Source organism: Drechmeria coniospora, chromosome 03 (genome assembly GCF_001625195.1).
Source record: "Drechmeria coniospora strain ARSEF 6962 chromosome 03, whole genome shotgun sequence".
In the NCBI taxonomy this organism is placed as follows: domain Eukaryota; kingdom Fungi; phylum Ascomycota; class Sordariomycetes; order Hypocreales; family Ophiocordycipitaceae; genus Drechmeria; species Drechmeria coniospora.
Genome location: NC_054391.1, coordinates 4,741,683 through 4,766,198, shown reverse-complemented (window position 1 = coordinate 4,766,198; position 24,516 = coordinate 4,741,683). Strand labels below are relative to the sequence as shown.

Here is a 24,516-nt window from a genome sequence, read left to right as displayed (position 1 = left end):
TCAGTAGCTGGCTAACATTCACCCTCTCACCCCTCAGGAGGAGTCCTCTGTACCCCGCCCTCGACCCGATCGTCACGACAATCGAACACTACATACCTCATCAAACACTCCAAAATGGCTTCCGGAAATCCGTCGTCCAGCGGAGACAAAACCAATGGTGCGGGAGAGTCTGCTGCCCAGAAGCTTCTGCAGATGCACGCCGAGAGTTCGCACCGGCCAACGGTCGAGGACATTCCTGACGAGGATGGGCCTAAGCCCACCAACGTTTCTGCCTCGTGGGTCGCTCCTATGAGCGCAAAGGCCTCCGGCGCGCAAAGGGAGTCCCAGGGTTCGAAAAAGCCTCTCGACACCCAGTCGCACGAGCTCTTCCCAGAGCTTGGTGCCTCGAAGGGTAAAAGTGCCAACGTCGCTCCTATCTGGGGTGCGAAAAGCCTTGCTGGTGGGAAATCGAACGGCAATACCTCGAACGGAAATACTCCCAACGGCAACTCGAGGTCGTCTACTCCCGCCTCTGGTTTCGCCACGCCCTCCGCTCAAGGAAGCGCTCCCGCCATGTTCATCCCTGGTCGCAATGTCGAGTCAGTCACTCTGGAGCCACAGTTCATTGTACCCCGCGGCCAGCTGAAGCGCCCAATCCCGGACATCTTGAAGGACATCAATCGCAAATCTCGAGCCAACATCACAATGGCCACGGCCTCCAATGGACGTCTTAAATTCGATGCCACCGGCCCTCAGGACGTCGCTCAACAGGCACTCAAGGACTTGGTTCAGCAAATCGGAATCAAGGTACGACCGCCAACTAGCCTGCCATGAGCGAGATTTCCTTGCTGACCTTGGTAGACCACCATCAAAGTCCCCATCCCACACAGCGCAAGAGCCCACATCATTGGAAAGGGCGGTTCCGTCATCAAGAGCCTCCAGGAGAAGACGGGAGCCAGGATTCAAGTTCCAAAGGTCGAGGAGAGCCGAATGATCGACGACGACGATGACGCCACCATTGACGTCGTAGTCGACGGCAACGCGTTGTCTGCTGCTTCTGCCCGAAACGAGATACTGAAGATTGCGGGCGAACGGTCGTCCAACATGCAGACAAAGGTTCGCGGCATCCCGACCGCTTTCTATCCCTTCATCGCCGGCCCGAGCAACTCTCTAGTTCAAGAACTTGAGGACGGCAACGGAGTTCAAATCCGCGTGCCTCCTCATCAGGCCTTCTTGCGTGTTCCCGCACCCACTTGTCCCGTGCCTGGTCAGCGGCCCGTCTTCCACCCTGCCGGCGCCGAAGACGACCACATTCAGATTGCAGGTGACAGGGCCGCAGTGCAAAAGGTTCGGGCCGAGATTGAGCGTCAAGCGTCCGAGCTCCACAAACAGCTTGAGGCGGAACAGCTTTCCATTCAGAGGGGCCGTCATCAGTTCATTATCGGCAGCTGCGGTGTCCCGTCTGACGAATTCTTTGCCGAGACTGGATGTGCTGTTTTGTTGCCCTCGGAAGAAGACGATGATATGATCACCGTCATCGGTCCAGCCGAACGTGTCCAGGCCGGTCTCGAAAAGGCGATGGATCTCGCCATGGGTATGCAAATGTCGAACATTGATATCGCGAGATTCCACCGCACTGCTCCTTCGGGAGCCGCTGCTCACGCCGCCAACGTCACGCGATATCTGCGTCAGCGCAAGGAGATTGAGCGCCTCGAGAAGCTTTATCACACGCACATCAACACGCCTTGTTCCCAAGATGGTGCCTTGCCATGGGAGCTGTATTCCCGAGAGGGCAAGAATGCCATCCGGGCTCAATCGGAGATCACGGGGATTATCAACGGCCACCCTCCATCCAGGATGCAGACTGTTCCCATCGATTCCTTCTTCCATCAGCATCTGCGCACTGACATTACGCCGAAGATCAAGAAGAACTATGGCGTTCACGTCATCGTGCCCGAGGCTTCCGAGCCGGAAGCTCCCGTCTTGTTGGTTTATGAGGGACCGGATTCCGCAAATGGCCCGTACCAGGTTCCCCGTACCAAGCCGTCGGAGTCTGAGATTCGCGCATTCAAGCAGGGTCTCGAGGATGCGCAGAGGCACATCCTCGAGCTCATCAACAAGCAGGAGGCGCTCACAAGCAAGTCCCTGGATGTTCCCTTCAAGTTCCACGAGAGGCTTCGTCGTTTCATCAAGAAGGAGCAGGAAAGCCGCTCCTCGGACCAGATCCCCGTCAGGGTGACCAAGGTCGGCACCACCATTACGCTCCGCGGGCCGATCTCCGCCGTGCAATCTCTCGTCGCCAAGGCAGAGGCGTTTGTGGAGCAGGAGAAGCAGGATGAGAAGGAACGCGGCTTCACGTTGACGTTTGACTTCCCCCAGAAGTATGCGAACCACCTGATCGGCAAGGGTGGCAGCAACATCAAGGAACTCCGTGACCGCTTCGACGTCGAGATACAGGTTCAGGACGGCAAGGTAGAGCTCAAGGGTCCCAAGGCCAAGGCCGAGTCGGCAAGGTCCTACATCACGAATCTTGGCCGAACCCTGGCGGATGAGACGTCGCACGTGCTCAAGATCGACCCCAAGTATCATAGAGAGCTCATTGGGGCTCAAGGCAGCCAGATCAACCGGCTGCAGACACGGTACAAGGTCCTCATTTTCTTCCCGCGGTCTGCCAAGAACGTCAGCGACGACCAATCCAACGAAGATGCGGCTAGCGAGACCGGCAAACCCCGCAGGCAGCAAGCTCCCGACGAGGTCTTCATTCGCGGTCCCAAAAGGGGAGCTGACGAGGCGCGAGACGAGCTCTTCTCCCTCCACAAGTATCTCGAAGAGCACTCCGTGACCGCCACGGTGGCGGTGCAGCAAAAGCAAGTCGGCTCCCTCATTGGCCAGGGGGGCGCAGCTCTGGATGAGCTGCGACAACTCACGGGAGCCAGGATCGACGTGCCCCAGGATCGCGATACCGAGATTGTCGAGATCCTCATCAAGGGAACCTCGTCTCAGGTGGCCCAAGCGCGGAAAATTCTGGAGGAGAAACGAGCTGTCTTTGACGACACCGTCACGCAAAGCATCGACGTTGATAAGAAGCATCATAAGGCCCTCATCGGCTCGGGTGGTGAGTACTCCCCTTCGAACGCCCCCCGGTCGCGACCGTCGCTAACCGTGGCCTAGGCTCGACCCTACGAGAGATCGTGGTCGGCGCTGGCGGCTCCGATGACCGCCGGAGCCTGGCGCGGACGATCCAGTTTCCTAAGCAGGATGCGGATGGAAACACGGTCAAGATTGAAGGTCGGACCGATGTTGTGCAAAAGATTGTCAAGCGAATCCAGGAGATTGTCACCGAGCGCGAGAGTCAGGTGACGGAGACCATTGAGGTACCCGTCGACAATCACCGGTCTCTCATTGGCCGCGGTGGCGATGTCAAGCGCCAGATCGAGGCCCAATTTTCCGTCACCGTGGACGTTCCCCGACAGGGTGAGGGCAAGACCGGCGTCAAGGTGACGGGTCGGCCCGAGAACGTGGCCAAGGCCAAGGAGCACATCGCCGGCATCATCAAGCAGCAGAAGGGCGAGACAATCCAGCTGCCGCGCAGTGTCCACCATGTTGTGTCGAACAACGGTCAGCTCTTCCGCCAGCTTCGGAACAACTACCAGGTGACGGTGGACCACGCAGGTCAGCAGACTCCACGCAAGCCTGAGTCGTCGACGAGGGCAATCAACGAGACTTTGCCGCTCATCACGGACGACGACGACGCTGCCGCGGACGCGCATTCCTGGAAGGTGGTCAAGACGGCGTCTGCCGAAGAGGGTGACATCCCGTGGGTGTTGAGAGGCACGCCCGAGAATGTGGCCAAGGCGAAGGAGATGATTCAGAAGGCGCTCGAGCAGGCGCAGAACAACGACTCGACCGGGTACCTTGTCCTTCCGGATCCCAAGACGTACCGCTTTGTCATTGGTCCCAGCGGCTCCAAGGTCAATTCGATTCGACAGCAGAGCGGCTGCCGGATTCAAGTGCCCCGGGACCAGGCCAGGGATGAGGCGATTGAAATTTTCGGAAGCCAGGATGGCGTTAACCAGGCCAAGGACCTGATCCTCGAAGCCATCAGGGAGGCCCTCAGCAAGCCAAGAGAGTAGTGGCGGTATGGTGCGGTTAGGCGTGGGACGTCGTTGTTGGCGAACTCATGAGGCTGCTGCTGGCTGGACTGGAATCATGGTATGCTCAGGCTGGCCATGTGATGTGCCAATGCTGCTAGAATGCGTTGCAAGAAAAGCACTCGGGGGACTGCATCGAACAAGTTGTCTAAAAGGCTCGAGCAGGGGGGAGGTAGTGGCACAATATTGATCACAATAGTTGAAACTAAAAGCAGTCAGTCACTCCATTCCATAGCCTGGTGAGAGTAACTTGCGTCGTCAATGCATATCTGTCACCTGCACCGTCCTGGAGGACAATACTTGTACTTGGATGAATCTCGGGCCATTGGCAAGACGTTGTTTGTACTCTGAACATTTGCTGGCCACCCACACCACGCACGCTCCCGCACCTGTGAGCAGACGAATCAGAGAGCTGTCTCGGACCCACCTGGACCTACCCTGAAGCCTCACCATCTAGCCTTCACCCTCGATAGAGGTGGACGAATATTTGCTGTATAAACATTTCGTCTTGCAGGTTAGCGACTTCTTCAAGAGTGCTCGCTTTTGTAGAGTGGCCCAAGACACTGGTAGCACCTACCTCACTCAGTCGTTCGCTTCTCATTGTCAATTGAGTCATGGGCGCAGAAACAGCAGTGACGGCGCCGTGGGACTCTGTCCCGGCGCACGAGCAACTCTTCGTCCTCATCACGGGCGCGAACAGGTTTGCCTACACGGCGCCCATGATGGCACACGGCTAACCGGAGCGTCCACTGCAGCGGCGTCGGTCTCGGTACCGCTCAGCGCCTGATCGACGAGTTCTTGGCCACGCGGTCCCTCGACTCGCACCTCGTGCTCCTGCCGACGACGCGGTCGGCGTCCAAGTCGCTCCATACGATTCGCGAGATTCGATCTTACGCTCAGCGAGCCGCCCAGACGAACGCCCGCGGCGGTGAGTCGTGGCAGCGCACCGTTGGACGGATCCACGTCCTCAGCTTGACGGTGGACCTCTGTGACCTGCGATCGGTGAGGCGGCTTGCCGACAAGCTGACGAACGGCACCGTCGGCAACCCGCCAGGCCTCGAGGGCGAGTATCTCAATCGTGTACGGGTGCCGCGGCTGGACAGCGTCGTCTGCAACGCTGCTTTTGGTGGCTGGACCGGCGTCGACTACCCTGCTGCCGTGTGGTCCATGCTCACCAAGGGCTTGCTGCAGTCGGTGACGTGGCCGACGTTCAAGAATGCGCTGCCGACGTGCATCCTCAACGAACGCGAGAGCCTCGGATACGTAGGTGGCTCGTCCTTCAATCAAGGGTTGATCTGTGTGCTAACCGTAGATCCGTCCGCCCCTGACACAGCCGGCCGCCCCTCTCCTCGGCGAAGTCTTCACCGCCTGCGTCTTCGGACACTACATGCTCGCCCACCAGCTGCTACCGTTGCTCAGCCGGTCTCAGTCCTCGCCCGTCGCGCCCGGTCGCATCATATGGTCGTCGAGTCTCGAGGCCGTCGCCGACGTCTTCACCCCCGATGACCTGCAAGGCTTCAACCGCCCCGCCGCGTACGAGTCGGCCAAGCGGCTCACCGACATCCTCGCCCTGACCTACTCGCTGCCTTCTGTGCGGCCCCTCTCCTCCCGCTGGGCCGCCGTCGCCGATGGGGACGAGAAGGAGAAGAGGAAGGGCAAGGCAAAAGAGAAGGAGAGGCTCGTGGTGGCGCCCAAAATGTACGTCACGCACCCGGGCATCGTCGCGAGTACCCTCTTCCCCGTTCCCTGGTTCCTCTTCTGGGCCTACGAGCTCACCCTGGTCCTCTCTCGCTGGCTCGGCTCCCCCTGGCACACGGTAGATGGGTACACGGGGGCCAAGGCTGCCGTCTGGGTCGCACTCGAGGACCAAGATGCACTCGATAGCAGCCACGCGGACCGCATAAAATGGGGCAGCACCTCGGACCGCCGCCTGCGAGTTGATGTGAAGCCGACCGAGGTCGAGGGCTGGGGTTGGCAGGGCAAGGTCGAGGATCCCGAAGCCGACACTGCGTTGGGTGTGCTGCACAAGACCAAGGGACGCAAGAATGGCGCCGCCCAAGTGATGGAGGAAGACATCGTACGGTTCGAGGAGTTGGGCACGCGGTGTTGGAAGGCCATGGAGGAGCTGAGAGGCACGTGGGAGGATATTGTGAAAAAGGATGGGTAAAAAGAAACCGGCTGGCAGGCGTTTTCATTCATGCGAGCGGTGAGGATGCGTCAAGACTTGTTTATAGCATCATCATCCCGTAGACAAACAGTGGCAGCGAAAAGGTACGGCAGGGAGCTCGGATGGGGGGTATATATTCATCTCGAAATTCGCTTCGGACGATGCAGAGTACTATTCATTATTCATCTCAGTTCCCGTGCTTCATCATACGTCCCACCCGTGGTTATGGTGTTGGCCAGACGCAGGACGACGATTCATCTCTCGAATCTCGATGTCGCCGATACAAAAATGCAAAATCCAATCAAACAGAGACTCAGGGCTCATCGGGTGTCACAGATGGCTCCGAGGGCGAGCTACCTATTCTGCTCATCCGACCTGACACGGCGCAAGACGAGTCTATCCTTGCGGCCAAACATGCCGAGGAACAAGGGCACCCAGCAGACGACCATGGCGATGACGGCTTGGAAGACGAGGGCGCGCTTCATGTTGTTGGGCGGGTCGCCGTCCTCATCGTCGGCGAGAGCGTCGCAGATGATGACGAATATGGCACCAAAAAGCTGCCCACCGGCCCAGGCAATGGTGGACGTGACTTCGGGGCTGAGCGGGTGGCTCATCTCGATGAGAAGCTCGAGGGCGACGGGGACGACGGAAAAGGAGGCTGCGCCGAGGATGCCGAGAACGACATAGGGACCCACGACGGCGCGTGTCTCGGGCATCCATATGAAGGCGAGGTAGCAGAAGCCGATGATGGGGATGAGAACCTTGATGGCGAGGATGAACTGTTTGGTCCGGTCGAGAATGGGGGAGGTGATGGCGGCGGCGATGAGGCCGACAAGAATAAGAATGCCGCCGCCGATGCCGGCCTCGTCGTCGGTGAAGCCGTAGGGGGTCATCATCTGGCTCAGGAGGGAGGAGATGGTGTTGAAGAAGCCGACGAAGACGAAGAAAGGGATGAGGATGAGCCACAGCTCGAGAGAGCGGATGACGGCGCCGACGGATTCGTGAAGGCTGAGCTTGGGCGTCACCGAGGACGGGCCGACGGGCGTGGGCGGCGCGGCGGGGATGAGGAAAGCGGGTAGACTGCAAACGGTCGACTACGCGGCGAGTTAGTTCGTGTGACTGGCGGGCAACCGGTTCGTTGGCCGGACCGGGCAGGGCGGACCGGGCAGGGGCAGGAGACGTACGATGATGGAAACGTAGAGCACCATCCTGGAGATGTCGGCCGGATTCTGCACCCAGAGCGGGTTGATGAGCTGGCCTAGAGCACCGCCGAGGGGGTTCGCGAGACTGGCCACGGCCGTGGCGGCGACTCGTCCTCGGTTGGTGAACCAAAGGTCCGAGTAGCGCGTGGGGGCGGCGAGGACGAAGGGTTGGGCGAAGCCGATGAGGATCTCGCCCACCATGACGGGGGCAATGTGGCCGCCGGCGGCGCTCGAGGAACCGGCGTAGCGAACCCAATTTCCAATGAGGAGCAGGACGGCAGCGACCATGAAGGAAAGCTTGGGGCCGCGGTGGAGAACGGCGATGGTGACGGGGAACATGGCGACGAAGGCGAGGAAGAAGGCGGTGCTGATCCAGTTGATGGTGGACTTGGTGACGCCGTAGTAGACGGCCGATTTATCGGCGACGGGGGCAAAGGTCAACCACTTCGCGAACGGGTCAGCCATCGAGCACCCGATGGCGCGCTTCCGACGGAACAAAGGACGGCGGGACGGAAGGAGACTTACATCCCAAGAGACGACAATGTTCATGAGGGCCAGCTGAACGAGGCCGAACCAGCGCCTCTTGTAGGTGCGATAGACGACGGGAGTGCCGTGGGAAAGGCGGCCAGCGATTCCGTCGACGACATCATCGGCTCCCGTCCGATCGTGCAAGGAGAAGTCCAGGGAGCCAAGCTTGCTGCTGCGCCAATATCGTTCGTCGGGCTGCGGCTCGCCGCCTGCACCGCTGCTGCCGCCGGCCTTCATGCTGCCCGTCTACAGTGAGAACGAGGGCTGCGCAGAGGCAATCGATGGCAGAGATGGGATGGCAGAGGCGGTAGGCCGCAAGAGTTGGTTCAGGGGGGGTTGGGGGGGGGGGGGGTCGAGGATTGCGGCAAGGCGAGAAGGCGCGATGGTGCACCGTTGATCCGTTGCGTCAGCGAAGCGAGATGGGCGAGGGAGGAAGGAGCTGAGCAGGTGATGGCATGCCTGGAACGGCAAGGCACCTCTTATTCGCAGTTGCTGTTGATTGCACGAATCGACAGTATGGTGGACGGGATTGGAGGCACCTGCCTATATAAGCGTACGGGTTGCAGGTGGTGTACAAATATTCCAGCAGGAACACTCGGTGGAGGTGTCGGTACTTGCATGTACCGACCCGTACTTCGTACCTAGCCGTGAATGCCTGTACGGAGTACCTACTGCAAGTACATCTCCACGCAGCGAGCGCTGCTACCACGTGTACCGCGTTCGTATCGTTGGCACGGGGTGGACGAGATGCAAAGCCGTTGGCCGATGGCCGTTGCGACCGTTTAGCATTAGCGGGCTTGAAATTAAATCCAGTAAAAAGCTTGCTAGTGGCTCCTGGTCCCAGGTTCATTAGTACCACGAGGGAAAATACAGCAGCACGAGTACCGCGTTTTCAGTATTATACTTAAGCAGGTGCGCTAGCAAATACTGTAGGCGTTGTGTGCCAGACAAGCAGGCGTGCAAGTACAAGTACATGCGTGTACCGCGCATCCCGCGCAAGGGGTACTTGCCGACGCAGCACAACTACCGTGCGACAGGGGTGTACATGGATGTGCCCGTGCGGTACCCAGTACTCACGCGCAGGACCCTCCCTCCCTGGTCGCGGTGGAGATGCAGAGCAATGGATGCGATGGGCCGTGGGCTGCGATGCAGATCTGCAATTTGGCCTCTCAATCGATGAAGCAGCGGCGTGCCGAGGGTGTCGGGCGGGCGAGAGGACGAACGTTGCGAACGCGCACTCGTGCGAGCTCAAGGAGCATCAGAACGAGGACCGACTCGACAACGATGGTGACGGGAATCAGAAGCGGCAAGCGCTGATGGGAGGAAATCCGTCCACCATTGAGCACACGCATCGCATGATTGGTATTGCTTCCAGTTCCCTCCATTCGATGAAAAAGTGGGTTTGGCTTGAATGGCGGCCGACTCGGCAAACATGTACAGCATACTGTACGAGTAGGGTATGCGTGCATATATTTCCAACCATGAAAAAGGTTTTGACGATGCTCGTCGGACGGCATGAACTGCCTCGTCCACGCCGTCCACGGGCCCAAGAGACGTGGGGGCGCCATGAAGTAGGCACGAAGCACACACGAACGGGGCAAGTGCAAAACATCTCCTGCATCGTCGAACCAAAGACATCGACCAGGAAGTACCCTCCCAAACTCGGGTGTGTCGTCCCCGAGCGTGGATATGGTGAGTGGCATGAACGCCGGTGCATGCGATGAACACCCGAGGGCACTTGAGAGGAATGGCAAGAGGATCATCCACTTCCTTTCCTGCAGCAGGGGAACCTTGAACGACCAGAACCGGCCCTATCGGGGAGTTGGTATTTTCGCATCACCAGAAATGAGGCGTACGAGAACAGATCATTGCAGTTGGGGGAGTGCCTGTCCAATTACTGAAGCAAGTAAGTAATAATTACATGTAATTGTGCATGTGAAGGAAGGCTACATCCACTTGCACGTACGGAGTACAACGTAGGGAATCGTTGGTGGTCCTGGCCGATATTGGATGGAGCCAAAAATGCTAGGCACGAACACGAGCAGCGATGTGCGAGTAATACCTACTGTACGGAGTACCTAGTAAGTAAGTGCAGTACTTAGGTAGCAAGTACACCTATATGCACTTTGTATTACATCACTACTCCGTAAGGTGTACATGTAGTTTGTACTTGTATACGGACATGAAGTACGGTTTGTTCCTTGAGTTGTTGTATACTTAGTTGTACATATCGTTTGTGGAGTGGTGAAATCATTTATGATATCTGATGCTGGTGAGCATGATGCCTACTACGACTGGTTGCTTCGGCACTCGGGACAATACCAAGGGTACAAGCACCGGCGAGGTACTTGGGCATGAGCCAAATAACTCAGCAACCGAAGTGCTGTTACCTGTCATTTTAACAGGCGAGGCCCGCTGCGGGGTTTCAGGGTCCCCTAGCACTAAGGGGTTGCACCATCGGTCCCCTATTCTTCCCATCTTCAAGGAGACTGACCCTACGCTCCGCTACTCCCGCCTGCTGGGCCTTTTTCTTCCAGTAATGTACTTACCGTGTAAGTACGGAGCACTCCGTACAGCAATACCAGTACCTCGCTCAACCGGTGACAGTTCCTATACCGTTCATCCCGACCGGTGCCTCACACCATACGCGCACGAGAATGCGTATGCGTGTACTCCGTAGTCCGTATCCTGTACTTACTTGCAGTGCCCTCGTTCAGCTTAGTACTCGTACCATGGAAGCTGCGACGCTCTGACGAGCCAAGCCGGTGCGGGTTACTCCGTACAGGCAAATAACAGACAGATACCTGCAATACTACAAGGTACCCGCTCAGCTGATACGGAGTACTCCGTACGGAGTATATGCCTTGCTGCATTACTACGGCTTGTTCGCCTTGTCGACCTTGCTGAAACACCGTGTCCCCCGCCTGAGGGACCCCGTCCACAGTACATGTACAGCTACAGTTATTAGTTGTACTCGCCTCGTCCATACCAAGTACTTGTACTGTAGTCTGTACTGTAAGGACTCGTACATCCCTCGTGGGTGTTCGGAGTGTATTCCTTACCAAGACCTACTTGTGCATTTTTATAGTTACCTACTTAGGTACCTTCCCAACGGAGCGTTGCTATTTACCTACGTACCTAGATGTGTGCATGTATTGTACATGCACACATCTACTCCGTACACTGACGTCGTTGTATAGAATACACTGATGCATGACACTGTACAGTACGGAGTGCACTCTCTACTAGTACTCTACTAGTACAAGTACTTCGCCTGCATACTTGTAGTAAGAGTACCTTACGTATAGGCCGGCGTACTTGTACATGTACTGTAGTCGTCAAAACAACCAACAGTCCAATAACCCTTACGAGTGGAGCGGTGACTGAACAAGGAACCATGTTTCTCACTGTCACAGAATTAAGTACGCACCCTCAACCGAGTTGCCTGAGCCCGGTTTTGAGCTCCGTTGATGCCTGATTATGAAACCTGACCGACCTCGGCATACATTTGCTGTTTCATCATCGCACTCGACATCGAAGTTGATATCCCAGTGCCGCTGTGCTAGACGGACATAGCCCTGACATGCTATCGACCTTGAATCAAGCCGACGTCTGTGCAAGAAACTGAAAGGCTGCCGCACTCCCCTCCAATCAATGAACATGCAGTCAGCTCCCAACCTACGTCTGGCCATAGGCACCGTCAAATTGTTCCCACTGCGTGATGGAAAGAACATAGCAAGAACAGGGCCGACCAAGCTGCGCATCCATTGCGCACCGTAGCCCATCCCGCACCCGTACCATGCAGTGTACCCCGCCCGGCTCGACGTATGGAGATTCTCTGGCAACATGGATCGACGGGCACCGAAGACGCACGCCTATGCATACGAAGTACGTTTGATGGCATGTCGAAGTTGGCAACTAGCCTTCGTTGCAAGTACGACGCATTATCAACCGGACACTTGTCCCCGACGAGGGGGGTAGCGCAACCTCGCGGCAGGTTTGCGTCTTGTCGTACGACGCGTCAGCATTCTGGCCCAGCCATCGTCCGAAGAGGGATGGTTGGATAACGAGTTTTCCGTTCCTCGCAAGAGAGCCCATGGTCGCATGGACAGCTCGGCGGTCTCAACATGGTTTTCAGTCCGCTCCCTCCTAGAGCAGCAGCTTCTCGGGTCTGATATCCCCAGGAAGGGTGGCATCTCACGGAGGGAGAGGGGGGTCAAGAGAATATTCTATTTTTGGGCGCTGCAGTATTATGTTACATTCATACCACCGAGTAAAAGTGCCAGGTGGTCAAACTACATGCCGGCTGATGACCCAAAAGGCTCGCAGACAATCGACGACACCCACCCCAATGAGGTATAAGATAGTCGTCGATTCGTCCATGGCGCAACGCACTGGGCTGCGCCCTCGCCAGGACCCATCTTGTATGCTTGGTCGTGGGAAGAACACTGACGGCAGGAGCCGAATGGCCTTCTCCTGGCCATCTACTTCAGCTTCGACCACAGCTTCGGGGCCGCACAGGCGGTTGCGCAGTGGGCCAGATGGAAGACTGCAGAGTGATTAGCGACATGTCTTCTCCGTTTCCCGTCGTCGTGGCTGAGTTGCCAATACGCACATTCTTCGACGCAGTCCTCCTTGGCCTCACCCTCACTCTCCTGCTGCTGGACACGCTCGACACAATCGTCAAAGTGGTGCTTGGCGGGGGCGCATTGAGCAGAATTCTTGCACTCTGTCATTCCGTCAGTCAGCGTCGGTGTCCGGGGGCACGTCGAGCAACGGCCAAGTCCTCGTCCCGGGTGACGAGGTGAAAGACCTCGGCTGGGTGGAGCTGCCATTTCATCCGGGCGCGAAGCTTAGCAGCCTTGGGCATGTACGGACCTTCTTCGAGTGTATCCTTGGGGTCGACAATCTCCTCCTCGTCATCCTCCTCCTCCTCTTCCTCCTCCCCGTCCTCGGTGGCTTCGGCTTCGTCGTCAGCGGCTGACTTTTCGTCGCCCTTGGCCTCGGTCTCGTCAGCCTGCGCCGAGTAAATTAGCCATCGGAGTCGTCCCTTGCGACTCGGCGGTGGAATTGACGCCGGCGTCATATTTGCTGCCTGCGGTAGCTATGCTGCCAACGGCACGTGTTCTCCGTACCTTGGGCTCCTCGGCCGGGGCCTCAGCCTCCACGACGCTCCATGGAGTCACTGCCTCGACAATTTCGGAAAAGGCGTCCCATATACCCATCGCGACGGTGGCTTGATCACAATGCAGCGGTGTGGGATGAATAAAGTTGTGTTTCGAGCGAGAATCGTGAGCAGTCGGAAGCTCTCGGTAACTCACGAGAACGAAAACTGATCCGGAATTGGCGCATTTTGATTGGCCGCCGCAACAATCATCATCGGCACGTGCTACATCACGTGATGCGATTGCTCTGATCACAGCACTCAAGTCTACCTGGTGCAAAGCAGGCCATATCCTTTTTGGCAAGTCGAGACGTGTCTGACCTTTGGTCAAGGTGGAATCATTATTGATGCTGGGTTAGGGTACTATATAGGTGGCTCAAGAGTTGCATTGCGGAACACGGCGTGCATATAGCCGAACGATTGGGCAGGCCGCCCGAGGGAAAGCCGACACCGTGCTTGCTCCATCTTGGCAGAGCCCATGGACATTCTATCCGAACGCTCTTCATTCGAACCAGCAAGGATCATAGCGTGCTTTCTAAACGTGGTTTCTACCCCATGCACCATAATTTGCTGCCTTGGCGCCGTTTGTTGCAAAAGACGCCGGGACAACACAGTTTCGAAAATGCCCAAGGGGGCGCATGCACCGTACAAAGCCGTTCGCCGTCTCGAGTCATGGCGACCAATTCGTCATTTCTATCATTCTTTGCTCATGAAGATGGTCATTCACTCTTCTTGTTCGCCTCTGTCCACTCTATGTCGGATGTGATCCTCGAGCCGGTTGCTCAATTGCTGTGCCTGGGCTTCGTCGTAGTCAGGTGGGGGTTCGTCAGGTGCCCTTCGGCTGGAAGAGCTATCCGGGCGGTTACTTCGAGACACCGCCGGTGCGGCGGCGGGCTCGGCGGCGTGGCCACCTTGGGCCTCGTATGCGGGTAGGGGCTCATCGGGAATGTCGGCGCCGGGTCCCATTTCCCTCCGCATTTCCTGGTACTGGAAAAGGCGCTCCCGGAGGCGGATGTAGGCCTCGTTAAAGTCGGTCATGCCGCCGTCGGAAAAGGTGAATTTCACCTCGATTCGAGGCAGGTCGGGCGGGATGCCGCCGCCGGACACTGGTATGCAGTCCGACTTCCACACCCAACCCCACCACATCGACGTCGAGGTGCTCGAGTCCTGGAACTTGAGAATGGGCGCGCTGAACGACTCGAACTTGGGTTCTTGCGTCGGCTTGGAGGGGAGATAGACGATCTGGTCGGCGGCATCAGCACGTGCTCAGGGTGGCGGCGGACGAGGCGGGCGGGGGACCAACTCGTTTGTTGGTGAGGAACAGGGTGCCCTTGTCGCTCTTGCGCTGGAATGAAGTGCAGCGGGCGCGGAGTTCTTGGGGGACCGACAGGTCGCAGGATATTCTCGACTCGAGCTTGAGGAGGACGCGTTCGTTTCCCAGCTTGACGAAGCCGCTCTGGTTGAGCATGACCCAGCTATCGGCATTGTCAGGATCAACGGTTCGGCGGGAGGAGCTTTGGCCCGCCATCAGATAGTCATGAGGGTTGTCCATCATGAGAGGCGGACACGGGCCGTGTGTTCCAAGAAGTTGGGTGAGAGAAGAGTGGGACGGCAAGGCAGTCGGCCGGTGCTAAATACGGGGCCAAGGGAGGAGGATGGCGTGAGAGCAGGTATGGGGGAGGGTAGAGGACCGAGGACGCGAAGAAAAACAAGCCGACGAGCGAGTACGGGGACGAGTACATGCGGACAAGGCAAGGTAGGGAAGAAGGGGGGTGGAAGGGGGTGTATAGGGAGTGACGTGAGTTGGGAGGCGAGACGAGTCGTGCGCAAGAACGAGATGGGCTTACTTTATGGACATTGTCACGGACAGGGTTCGTTCGGTCAGCCAACCCTAACAGCCGTCCTCGGCATCTGGACGGGCGCCGTATCCGGATCACCGCACGGTAACAGCGACGACCAAGCGAGCAGGCAGGTCGGCGGTGCCGGCACCCAAGGCGGCGGCGGCGAGGCGACGAGGCAACTCGGCCGGCTTGCCGTCTGGCAGCTATGCACTCGTACCCTGCCCGACTCGGAGGGACGAAGAAGACGACGAACGGGGTTCAGGTGCCGTGGGTGGGGCGAGGCGGACGCTGCGTCGTCGAGAAGGCGTCGCCGGCGAGACGGTGGCTGGTGCTGGGATCGAGCGAGCGACGAGGAGAGTCAAGACGAGGCAAGCGGAAGGATGGATGGTGGATGGTGGATGGTGGATGGCGGATGGCGGCGAGACTCGTCCGCGCGAGGGGACCGGAGGAGGAGGGCCAGTGGTTCGCAGGCTAGAGCGGTGGGGAGGGGCGAGATTGCGGCGGCTGAGGTGATCTGTCAGGTACCCGAGCTGAACCAGGCCTAGGGGTGCGTACAGTGCTTTCTATGGGTACTCGTACTTGATATGAGGTTGTGGAGGAGAGGAGAGGATCGGGGCTCGGAGGCGAGAACGGGGAGAGGACCTGCGGTTGCAGTGGCGGAGGAGCGATTCGACGTGGGACGAAATACGCACGGGATTGGAGGGGACGGCATGGCATGGGATGAGCAGGCGGGATGGGGAAGGGTCGTGGAGCGTGAGCATGGCTGCTGCAAGTACAAGTACGGAGCACTAAGCATGATCTGCGCTCTACAAGCATGTACTACGTGCTACCTCCAGTACTCGCCATGTGGTACTAGGTTAGTAGCCTGGCGGCTGACCGTGTCCACGAGCGGCGACAATTACTGAATCATTGCTGGCTGCCTAGCAGGATTGGTAGTGCTGTTCAGCACTAGTAGGTAGTACCTTTCGTACTAGCACCGAGCAGCAGCAGCAGCAGCAGCAACAACAACAACAATAGCAGCAGCAAAAATAGCAGCAGCAGGAGTACCTGTAGGACGGCTCGACCTTCAACAGCCTGTGTGCTTAGGTATGGGCCCATTGTCTTCCTGGGGTACTTTCGAGACATTGTCGAGTACAAAAGTCAAGGCCATATTGCCACTAGTACGGAACTATACTATTGGTGGCATTCGAGCCAGGTTTTTAGAGGTCGCACGGAGGACAGTGACTCCGTACTACTGCTGTCAATACCGTACGAACCGCACTCAACGAGCCTGGCGGGCAGGGCGTACTTACATGTACGGAGTATGACTTAGTACCTAGTAGTAGGATTGCTGTTAGGTAGCAATAGGTTCATTCCCTGACGTTGCCACGCGGATTCGAGTACGAATTTGGAAGTGCTCCATACGTTCTGGAACGTGCACATGCCGGAGCCAACTACGTAATTAATTTCCTAGGAATAATACCTAATTATACTATCAGCTACCTACTCCGTACTGAGCTAGTAAGTAGTTACATCCTTTGTCACCCGGGCCGGAGCTCTGGCAAGAACCCCTGACCGCGGGGCGGTGCGGTGACAAGTCGATCAAGTTTCACTCGCGAGCCGATAGACCAGGGGCCTAACCAGTGGGGTCCACCTGGCACGTCCCTTGGCGACTGCAGTACTTGCACAACTAAGCCAGGGCGACAGGTACTGCGAGGAACTGTGCATGTAACATGAGGGCGGCAATGCAACCAACCGGCACAAGACAAACATATCGAGATAGAGAGGCCTACTGAACGATTGAGGATTGAACCTGGCACGTATTTTTTTTAAAGATACATGGAAAGACCGGAAAGAGCAGGTGGTATTCGTAGTTGTATTGCATCCGGGTTGTCCCCTGATACCAGCTACTAGGTTATAGGTGATGAGCATGTGCATGTGCTCAGAACTGTACGGAGTACATGTACAGTACATACACGTGGTGCTGGAGCACGTTAGGGGGTACGGAGTATTACTCAGTCGGTAATATCGGGGCAGAAGGTCGCTATTGATCCTCGAAGATGCAGTGGCGCGCCCCCAGAACTGCGATCGCGCTTGAGGGTGCACATCTCGGGCACCTCACACGAGTCGCCATGACGGCAGCGTCTTTGCTGTGAAGAAAAGAACTGTGCACGGAAGGAAAGGTACGGATACGGCTTCCTCCCCCGTCCTGGTACGCCTGAGATATCGCCCGCGCATGCATGACCCCTTCATGTTGGCTGCTTGGAAACCGTGATGACACCAGTAGGCCGGTTGGACGGCGTCATCCAGGCATCAACTACTATTCCGTGCGGCGAGGAGGAATTCTGCACGGCGTACTCCGGACGCTGTGGCTTTTCTACAAGTAAGTCGGCGCTTCCACGCCACCCAACGAGCCGCCCGGTGGCAACGGGCTGGCGTGCCCATGCCCACGTCTCTCCCCTCCCCTCCCTTTTCCGTACGCAAGGATGGAATCCCGACATCAGTGTCCATTTGCGTCGAGGGTCGCATCAACCAATCCAGCAACCGGCAACCTATAACCAAGCTGGTCATCGGGATCTCCCTTGACCGTCCTCGGCATGCATGTACAAGCAATACCGTGCTTTTCATGTACGTGTGCTTGCTGCCCCCAATGGACCACGGGCCGAAGTCGGCCGCCACCTCGCCCATCGGCTCGACGTTGGGCGAAGCTCGGGGCATCACATCCGCTTGCCAGTGTGCTGCTTTTCATCCATAAACAAACTCTCGGCCGGATGAAGACGGCACGGCACGGCACGGATGCTGTGGCGTACGGCTCCCAGCACTCTCAGTCGGCGTCCCCGTCGGAGAATACAAGGACACTGCACTGAGCACACCCACTCATCGGCGTACGCACAGCACATGAGTAAGTACGCGCGCGTGCGGCTGCGCGGAGTACGGAGCACAGTGCAGGTAAATTTGCTCATCCTGGTATTGCCGGGAAAGGATGTGCAACGGCAGAGGTCGCCGCCACCGAGAGGCGGCTTGACGGATGGGAGCCGAGACAGGGTAGACGACAGGCCCATGCTTGCTTCGTCCCGCCACGACACGCTGCTGGAAGGTAGGGTGGCGTTTCGAAAGGGAGAAGACGATGCTAGTAGGGAAACTGCACGTGCACGTACACGGAGATGCCGACCAAGCGAGTGAACTAGACACAATCATACTACCGCCAGGTACGGACCGAGGAAGGCAGGGAACGACACCGGATAATCGTCGAAGAGGGGGCATGCCGAAAAGTTTTGTTTCCCTCAGGCAAACGCGACTAGTCCTTTGCTCAACCTCCGCTGGTGAATACGATCTGGTGAATACAATCTTGACCAACAACAGGCAAAGATAGCAATCGAATCGGGCGGGCGCCCCAGGCCCGTGACGCGTCCGGTCCAGTTCAGACATCAGCCGCTCAATGGGGCTTGCCGGGAGGCTTTTCGGCGCTCAAGTCGCAATAGGAGGCCCATCCGGCTTCTGAGCCTGATTGGTGGGCCGGTGGAAAAAAGGACCGGCTCGCGGAAGGTACGGCCAGTCCCGCCATCGACCCCCACCCCGTTGCGGAAACGCTACAGAAGGCATGCGGCGGACGGCATGCGGCGTGGAAGGTACGCAGAAGGCGTGCCGAAGGCAATAACATTACCACTTGCTGGCAGCACTGCACGGAGCACGCACATGGGCATGCGTAGTATCCCCTCCACCACGCTCTCCGTTCCTGCCCGTCACCCCCGTTGTCTACGCCCGTGCCCGTGGTCCGTGGGTGGCCGCTTCCGCTTCCCTTGTCTCCCTCCTTCCTCGCTTCCCTGCTTCCTTCGACTCCGTATCCCATATCCTAGGACCGCACTTGCCTCGTTTTTCCTCACCGCCCCTACCTGGGCGATCGATTTTACGGACAGGCAGGTAGGCAGACAGCTCAACTCGTCGTCCTCAAGTGTCGCAGAAAATCCCTCACCCTCATCTCTCACTCACCTCTCACCCCTATCCCCCGCCCCTCCCACCGGATCGCCTGTCGCCGTCTCCGCATCACCATGACGCCCCCGGACGGCGAAGGCGTCGCATCCACGGCGTCCATCTCCAGCGATGTCCACGCCCAACTCATGCAGTACACGGCCTGCGATGTATCCGATGCGTTGCTCAAGCTCCACGTTCCCGGTGCAGGCCACATCCCCGACCTGCATCCCTACGGAGCGCCGGCCGCCCACGAATCCATCGTCGTCGCCCCCGTCTCCACCATTCTCTTCGCACCAAAAGGCGACACCCTCGCCGAGCCGCCCTCCAACATGCCCGACGGCGTCCATTGGGCTGATCTGACGTGCTCCGAAACCATCGTCATCATGAAGCAACCGCCCGGCCAAACCAATGCCGTCTGTGGTGGCATCATGGCCCTGCGCATGAAGGCCCGCCGCGTTGCCGCACTCATCGTCGCCGGTCGCGTCAGGGATCTAACCGAGCTGCGGGCCACCGGACTTGCCGTCAGTCGACCAGCCGAGCCGTCGGTTGACGGCCGACTCCCCCGACCTCCCTCCGGCGCGCGAACCTGAGCCTGACAAGAATGTTCACCGTAGATTTCCGCCTACGGCACCTCGACCGTCGGTGCCGGCGCCGCCACCGTTCCTTGGGCCCTGCAGGTCCCCCTCGACATCAACGGCGTCATGGTGCGGCCCGGTGATGTCGCTCTTCACGATCCTGTCAACGGTGTCGTCGTCATCCCGAGGGACAAGATTCCTCAGGTGCTCGAGCTGCTGCCGAAGCTCACGACAGCCGACGACAAGGTCAAGGAGGATGTGCTCAAGGGTGTATCCGTCCATGAGGCATTCAAGCGGCACAGAGGGGCGTGAGCTACGTAATCGTTACCCCCCTTCTCCCACGCCCTCCCGCCGTGCCCCCTCGGTCCTTGGAAGACCAAGTGACCGACGAGCCGCTTTTCCTTCACGAGGCGTACGAGCGCATGCACCTGTCCAAGGAGCGCGACTTGCGGTGCGAGGCACTTCGTCATGTCGTAAATTCATCCCTATCCATCATACCAAAACGAATACCAGCCATGATTATGGACAATGCAAAACCCCAACTGATGGCTCACGACCCACCCACCCTCTCGAAATGGAGCCGGGAGGGGATGGGATGAGGAAGAAAAAGAACCAAAGGAGGGACGCCACGGAACCGACTCCCCTTCCTGGCAAAATTCACACTTGATCGTGCTGAGCCGTTCCCCGTCATTTCTGCCCCGGCTCCCCATTTGGACCAACGCTCCCTTGCAAACGACCGATGCCCACTCCGTCTCAGAGCCATGCGTCCTGTGCTCCCTGCGGCTGGGGGAGACCAAAGTCAAGCTTGGGTATGTCGAGCTTGGGAGCATCGTCGCTCTTCTTCCTCTGACCACTGGCGGCGGCCTTCTTGGGGGAACCGCGCACCTCAGGCGAAGGTCCAAACTGCACATCTTTGACATTCCACCCGTCCTCGGCGCCGGCCGCCACCCAAGTCCGCAGCGCGGCGTGCACGGAGCCGTAAAACTTCTCCTTGCAGAGCCGTAGGCTGCCACCGAGGCAACGCTCCCAGCCGGAGATGCGGAACTCGGCCCGCAGGGCGTTGCGCTGCTCCGTCGTGGGCGAGCAAGCGAGGATGGCATTCATGAGGTCGAGATGGGAGGCGAGGTAGTTGGTCGCATCCCATTCGACACCGCCGACGTACGGAGCGGCGGGCACCGGTGGGCGCTCAGGCGGAAAGTGTCGCTGCATGTACGCGTACGGCTCCTCAGGTCCGCCGTCCTGCGGTGCGCCGCCTTCGAAGCCCTTGGAGCCCTTGGCGCCCTTGTCGGACGGCAGGGCGACGACGTTGAGGTTGTGGAGGAAGATCCAGAAAACTTCCTTGGTGACGCTGACGACTTCCTTGCACCACATCCGGTACGGTCGCTCTTGTCTCATCTCCAAGACGAACGGGACAGGTCTCTCGTCGTCCTTGGGCTGCCTGTCACGTAGGTGTCCCAGCACGCTCCTCGCCCTTATCACCCGCTCGGCGGGGGCGGCCGACTCTACGTAGGCGAGGAGGACCGACGTGATTATGTTTCGTGTCGTGAACTCGCTCGGACCCTTCCTGTCGGGATCGAAGAGCATGTGCACCAGCTTGCCGAAGAGGTCCGCCTGGACCGAGTGCAGGTACTCCATGGCCCGCGCCGTCGTCGAGAGCGCCTTGAGGCACAGCAAGTTCTCGTGCAAGAGCGCATCCTCGTGTTCCTCCCTGAAGGCAACCGTTAGCATCGAGAGCTCGCGTGCCGGACAAGACGGGTGCCTACCTCCACTCGACTTCCATGATTCGGTGCAGCAGCTCGACGATTTCCTGCATGCCGCCCTGCTGGATGAAGTCCTCGATCCAAGCGACGGTCTCGTTTCGAAGCAGGAGCCTCAGCTTGTGCAGCTTGCCCACCTCGACAAGCTCCGGCTTCCGCACCTTTCGAAGATAGGCGACGTAATCGCCGGGGCCCTGGTGGAGCTTGATCTTCGAGAGCAGGCTGGTGCCGGGGGAGGACGAGTACGACGAGGTCGGCCGGCCGGCGGCGATGCTGTCCGTCGACTTGCTTCTGAAGTGACGGCCAAGCGTGCCTTCTCCCTTGGGCTTCTTGGACGGCGATCTCGACTCCTTCTTGCCGCGGGCAAAAGTGAAGCTTCTGCCGCGGCTTCGCTTCGGCTTCTCCTCGTCGCAATCGGAATGTGTGGGCGTCGCGGCCGGCCCGTCCATGCTCTTGTCGCTGCCGACGGTTTCCGATCGTTCCACCTTGGCCGCCTGCATCTCGGCCTGATCCTGGCGGATGAACTCGAGCTTGATGGTGCTGTTCAGGTTTCGCATCTTGTAGCGCTGGTTCTCGGGGATGTTGCGCCTGTCCAGCAGCTCCTCGAGCTGCTTCTCGAGCTCCTCGGGGTCCATGACGAGCTCGGGGAACTTTTCAGTCGTCGGGCTGCATGCCGTCGACTTGGGGCGGCCACGTGTGAGGTTGCCGAAGGCGGCGAAGACGTCGCCTCCTCTGAGCATCTGGCTCGATGACTTTTCCGTGATGGACGCCTGCCGTGAGGCCGCGGCCGCCTTCGGGTCGGTGTGGACCCTGGGAACGTAGAGGGACGTGGGCCGTCCGTTCATGGCCCGGCGGCCGCCGAGGTCGACGGAGGTGCACTCCCGCTGCTGTTGACGAGAGGCCGTGTCGGATGTGAACTGGGCAAAGATGGGTGGCGGCAGATCCGCCGCGCCCGTGGAGTCACGGGGCGCTCTGTTTTCCTTGTCCCTCGACGATCGGATCTCGTCATCGGTCGCGAGCCGGTACAGGTTCTTGAGCGACTTGGGTCGGGTGAGCAAACCGACCAGGTTCGTTCCCGACTTTGCCTTTTTGCACTTCTTGGGCGACGACTCGCGAGACTTGGCCGATCTGTCGCCGATGGGCTTCAACGAAACGTTGCCCCACGTGTACTTGGGAGCCGGGGCATCGGCTTGGTCCTCTCGCGACTTTTGAGGAGATCGTGGCGCGGGCTCCTGCTGGTTCTGCTGGAGCTCGCCGAGGGCTCCGGGGTTGTTCTTGGCAAAGTTGCGGATGGCCATGTCGTCTCTGGCACCGAAGCGGACGCTCGTCGGTCTGGTCAAGGGTGAAGACGGGACGTCCTTCTCGCTCGGCACCTGTCGGAGGTTCAGGAATGACATGAGGCCGGAGGCCTTTGCTTCCTGCGTCGCTGGAGAGTTGCAGCAGTCAGTATCACAGCCACGGCCGGATGCCATCTCCAGGCTCTGCCGCCGGGAAGCACAGCATTCAAGAGCGAGAGAGATGTGGAATGGTCGGTCTGCCGTGGGAGCTCGAGGCGATGGTGTCCCAACGGCAGCGAGGGCCGAGGCGAGAAAGCTTCTTTGATGAAGGATGAATGAGATGAAGGAGGCCGCAGCTCAGAGCGAGCAAGGAAGAGAAAACAGAAAGGGCAAGTGCGCCGAGGTGACGGGAGAAAGGGAAAAGGGGATGCGAAGCAATGGGAGAGAGTGAAAGGTCAATCAAGCTCACAGATTACGCAGAGCGAGAGGAGGTACAAGCACAGCACCGTAGGTACCTGGCGGTGACTGCTGGTAATGGTGCTGCAAGTACGGAGTACGGAGTAAGTACTTGCTGTTATACTGTAATACTGCACTCCGTAGGCGTACATGCAAGTACGGTATTCGTCCCAACTGGTGTTTGGCACTGTGGGGAAGGTGCGGATACGGCGATGCATGTTTATGGAGGGGCCGCGTCGTTGCTGGGACAACGCCACGGTGCGAGCTACTTGTTATACGTATTAGTCCCAGCTAGTTCTCAGTCTGGCAGCGGGCCGTTGGTACTAACTAATGTGTATTCTTGCTATACGAGTACTTGTACGTGCACCTGCAGCACTGTTACGCACGGTGTCGTGTACTTACAGTACACGTACTTACGGAGCACAGGATACTCCATTCGCAAATGAGCCGCAAGCACTTGCAGTGCATTTTCTTGTAATCCATACTGTATTGCAAGTATTCCTTTTCAGATGGCTAGCACGGAATCGAGACCGTGAATATCTGCACACAGAGCGTGCAAAGATTGTGCACAGCACTGCTGCACTGTACACCTACGAAGTACTTACGTGCACTGTAATTCAACTGTGCAATCGCATGTACAGTACATGCAAGGTACGAGCCTCAGAAGGAGTGTGCTTCGGTTCTGTACAAGGATGTAATACTTGAAGGTGCAAGTACAGTACGGAGTATGGAGTATCGTGCTTGTACGGAGTAGGTGCAGGTAGATACCTCTAGTAGTAGGTATGTGCAAGAACTGCACATGCACGGAGTAAGTACAGTACATGCGCTTCATGTACTTGAGTACTGCATCTCCCGTCAACACTCGTCTTCCTCGACCCCCTTCAAAGCTCCATGGATGCAAAACACAAGCACTGTGCCGAGGTGGAATGGCTTTTGCTCTATTGCCTCCTCCGTACTGGCCGTGATTCGGTGTTTCTGCCCATCCGCGATCCCCGGACACTCTTGTTTCAGCCTCCGCCGGCGCACGACCTGGTACCTCCCGTATATGTACCAAACTTGCTTCGCCAGAGGCCACGATAGGGTGCATTTCCGCGTTGACGCGGGGATTGAGTGAGTGATTGGGTGAGTGAGCGTGCTATACATGTACATGCACGTCCAGGGCACCCTCCCCTCCCCCACCAACGGGACCAGGGTTGCCGTATTTCAATGCTGTAATTTCACTATTTTGGGGCGAGGAACATGCTGGCACAGAGACCCATTGAATCAAGGTGTGCGAGTTCAGCAGGGAACTGAGTACTTATGCACGTGTACCAGCAGCATGTAGGTACGGAATAAGTACAGTGCTCTACGAGGACTCGTGGTGCTGGCTGGCGATTGATGATGGTCAATGCTTGCATCATCTTTGGATCATCGGATGAGTGAAATCAGGTTCGAACGGACCGGTCTGGCCTATTCGCTGCTGCTGTCG

At 58.2% G+C, this 24,516-nt stretch overlaps 8 protein-coding genes across 8 annotated transcripts; 4 read left to right on the top strand and 4 right to left on the bottom strand.

Moving 5' to 3' along the window:
* Positions 1–114: 114 nt before the first annotated feature.
* DCS_06999 (RNA binding effector protein) lies at positions 115–4,112 on the top strand (the record flags this gene model as incomplete). The annotated part of the gene is made up of 3 exons (XM_040804286.1): positions 115–786; positions 841–3,094; positions 3,151–4,112. 3 exons carry the CDS (start codon positions 115–117, stop codon positions 4,110–4,112), a joined length of 3,888 nt encoding a protein of 1,295 aa, XP_040654390.1.
* A 632-nt stretch (positions 4,113–4,744) lies between these two features.
* Positions 4,745–6,297, top strand: DCS_06998 (3-ketosteroid reductase; the record flags this gene model as incomplete). The annotated part of the gene is made up of 3 exons (XM_040804285.1): positions 4,745–4,830; positions 4,886–5,393; positions 5,443–6,297. 3 exons carry the CDS (start codon positions 4,745–4,747, stop codon positions 6,295–6,297), a joined length of 1,449 nt encoding a protein of 482 aa, XP_040654389.1.
* A 353-nt stretch (positions 6,298–6,650) lies between these two features.
* On the bottom strand, positions 6,651–8,264 carry DCS_06997 (Major Facilitator Superfamily protein; the record flags this gene model as incomplete). The annotated part of the gene is made up of 3 exons (XM_040804284.1): positions 6,651–7,391; positions 7,482–7,943; positions 8,025–8,264. 3 exons carry the CDS (start codon positions 8,262–8,264, stop codon positions 6,651–6,653), a joined length of 1,443 nt encoding a protein of 480 aa, XP_040654388.1.
* Positions 8,265–12,511: 4,247 nt separating this feature from the next.
* On the bottom strand, positions 12,512–13,252 carry DCS_06996 (ubiquionol cytochrome C reductase hinge protein; the record flags this gene model as incomplete). The annotated part of the gene is made up of 4 exons (XM_040804283.1): positions 12,512–12,576; positions 12,643–12,756; positions 12,906–13,044; positions 13,163–13,252. 4 exons carry the CDS (start codon positions 13,250–13,252, stop codon positions 12,512–12,514), a joined length of 408 nt encoding a protein of 135 aa, XP_040654387.1.
* Positions 13,253–13,914: 662 nt separating this feature from the next.
* Positions 13,915–14,746, bottom strand: DCS_06995 (WW-domain-binding protein; the record flags this gene model as incomplete). Its single annotated transcript, XM_040804282.1, has 2 exons — positions 13,915–14,433; positions 14,495–14,746. 2 exons carry the CDS (start codon positions 14,744–14,746, stop codon positions 13,915–13,917), a joined length of 771 nt encoding a protein of 256 aa, XP_040654386.1.
* A 282-nt stretch (positions 14,747–15,028) lies between these two features.
* Positions 15,029–15,577, top strand: DCS_06994 (uncharacterized protein; the record flags this gene model as incomplete). The annotated part of the gene is made up of 1 exon (XM_040804281.1): positions 15,029–15,577. One exon carries the CDS (start codon positions 15,029–15,031, stop codon positions 15,575–15,577), a length of 549 nt encoding a protein of 182 aa, XP_040654385.1.
* Positions 15,578–19,060: 3,483 nt separating this feature from the next.
* On the top strand, positions 19,061–19,870 carry DCS_06993 (menaquinone methyltransferase; the record flags this gene model as incomplete). The annotated part of the gene is made up of 2 exons (XM_040804280.1): positions 19,061–19,504; positions 19,598–19,870. The coding sequence occupies 2 exons, from the start codon at positions 19,061–19,063 to the stop codon at positions 19,868–19,870; spliced, it is 717 nt and encodes a 238-aa protein (XP_040654384.1).
* A 441-nt stretch (positions 19,871–20,311) lies between these two features.
* Positions 20,312–23,266, bottom strand: DCS_06992 (uncharacterized protein; the record flags this gene model as incomplete). Its single annotated transcript, XM_040804279.1, has 3 exons — positions 20,312–21,266; positions 21,322–22,741; positions 23,161–23,266. The coding sequence occupies 3 exons, from the start codon at positions 23,264–23,266 to the stop codon at positions 20,312–20,314; spliced, it is 2,481 nt and encodes an 826-aa protein (XP_040654383.1).
* Positions 23,267–24,516: the final 1,250 nt, after the last annotated feature.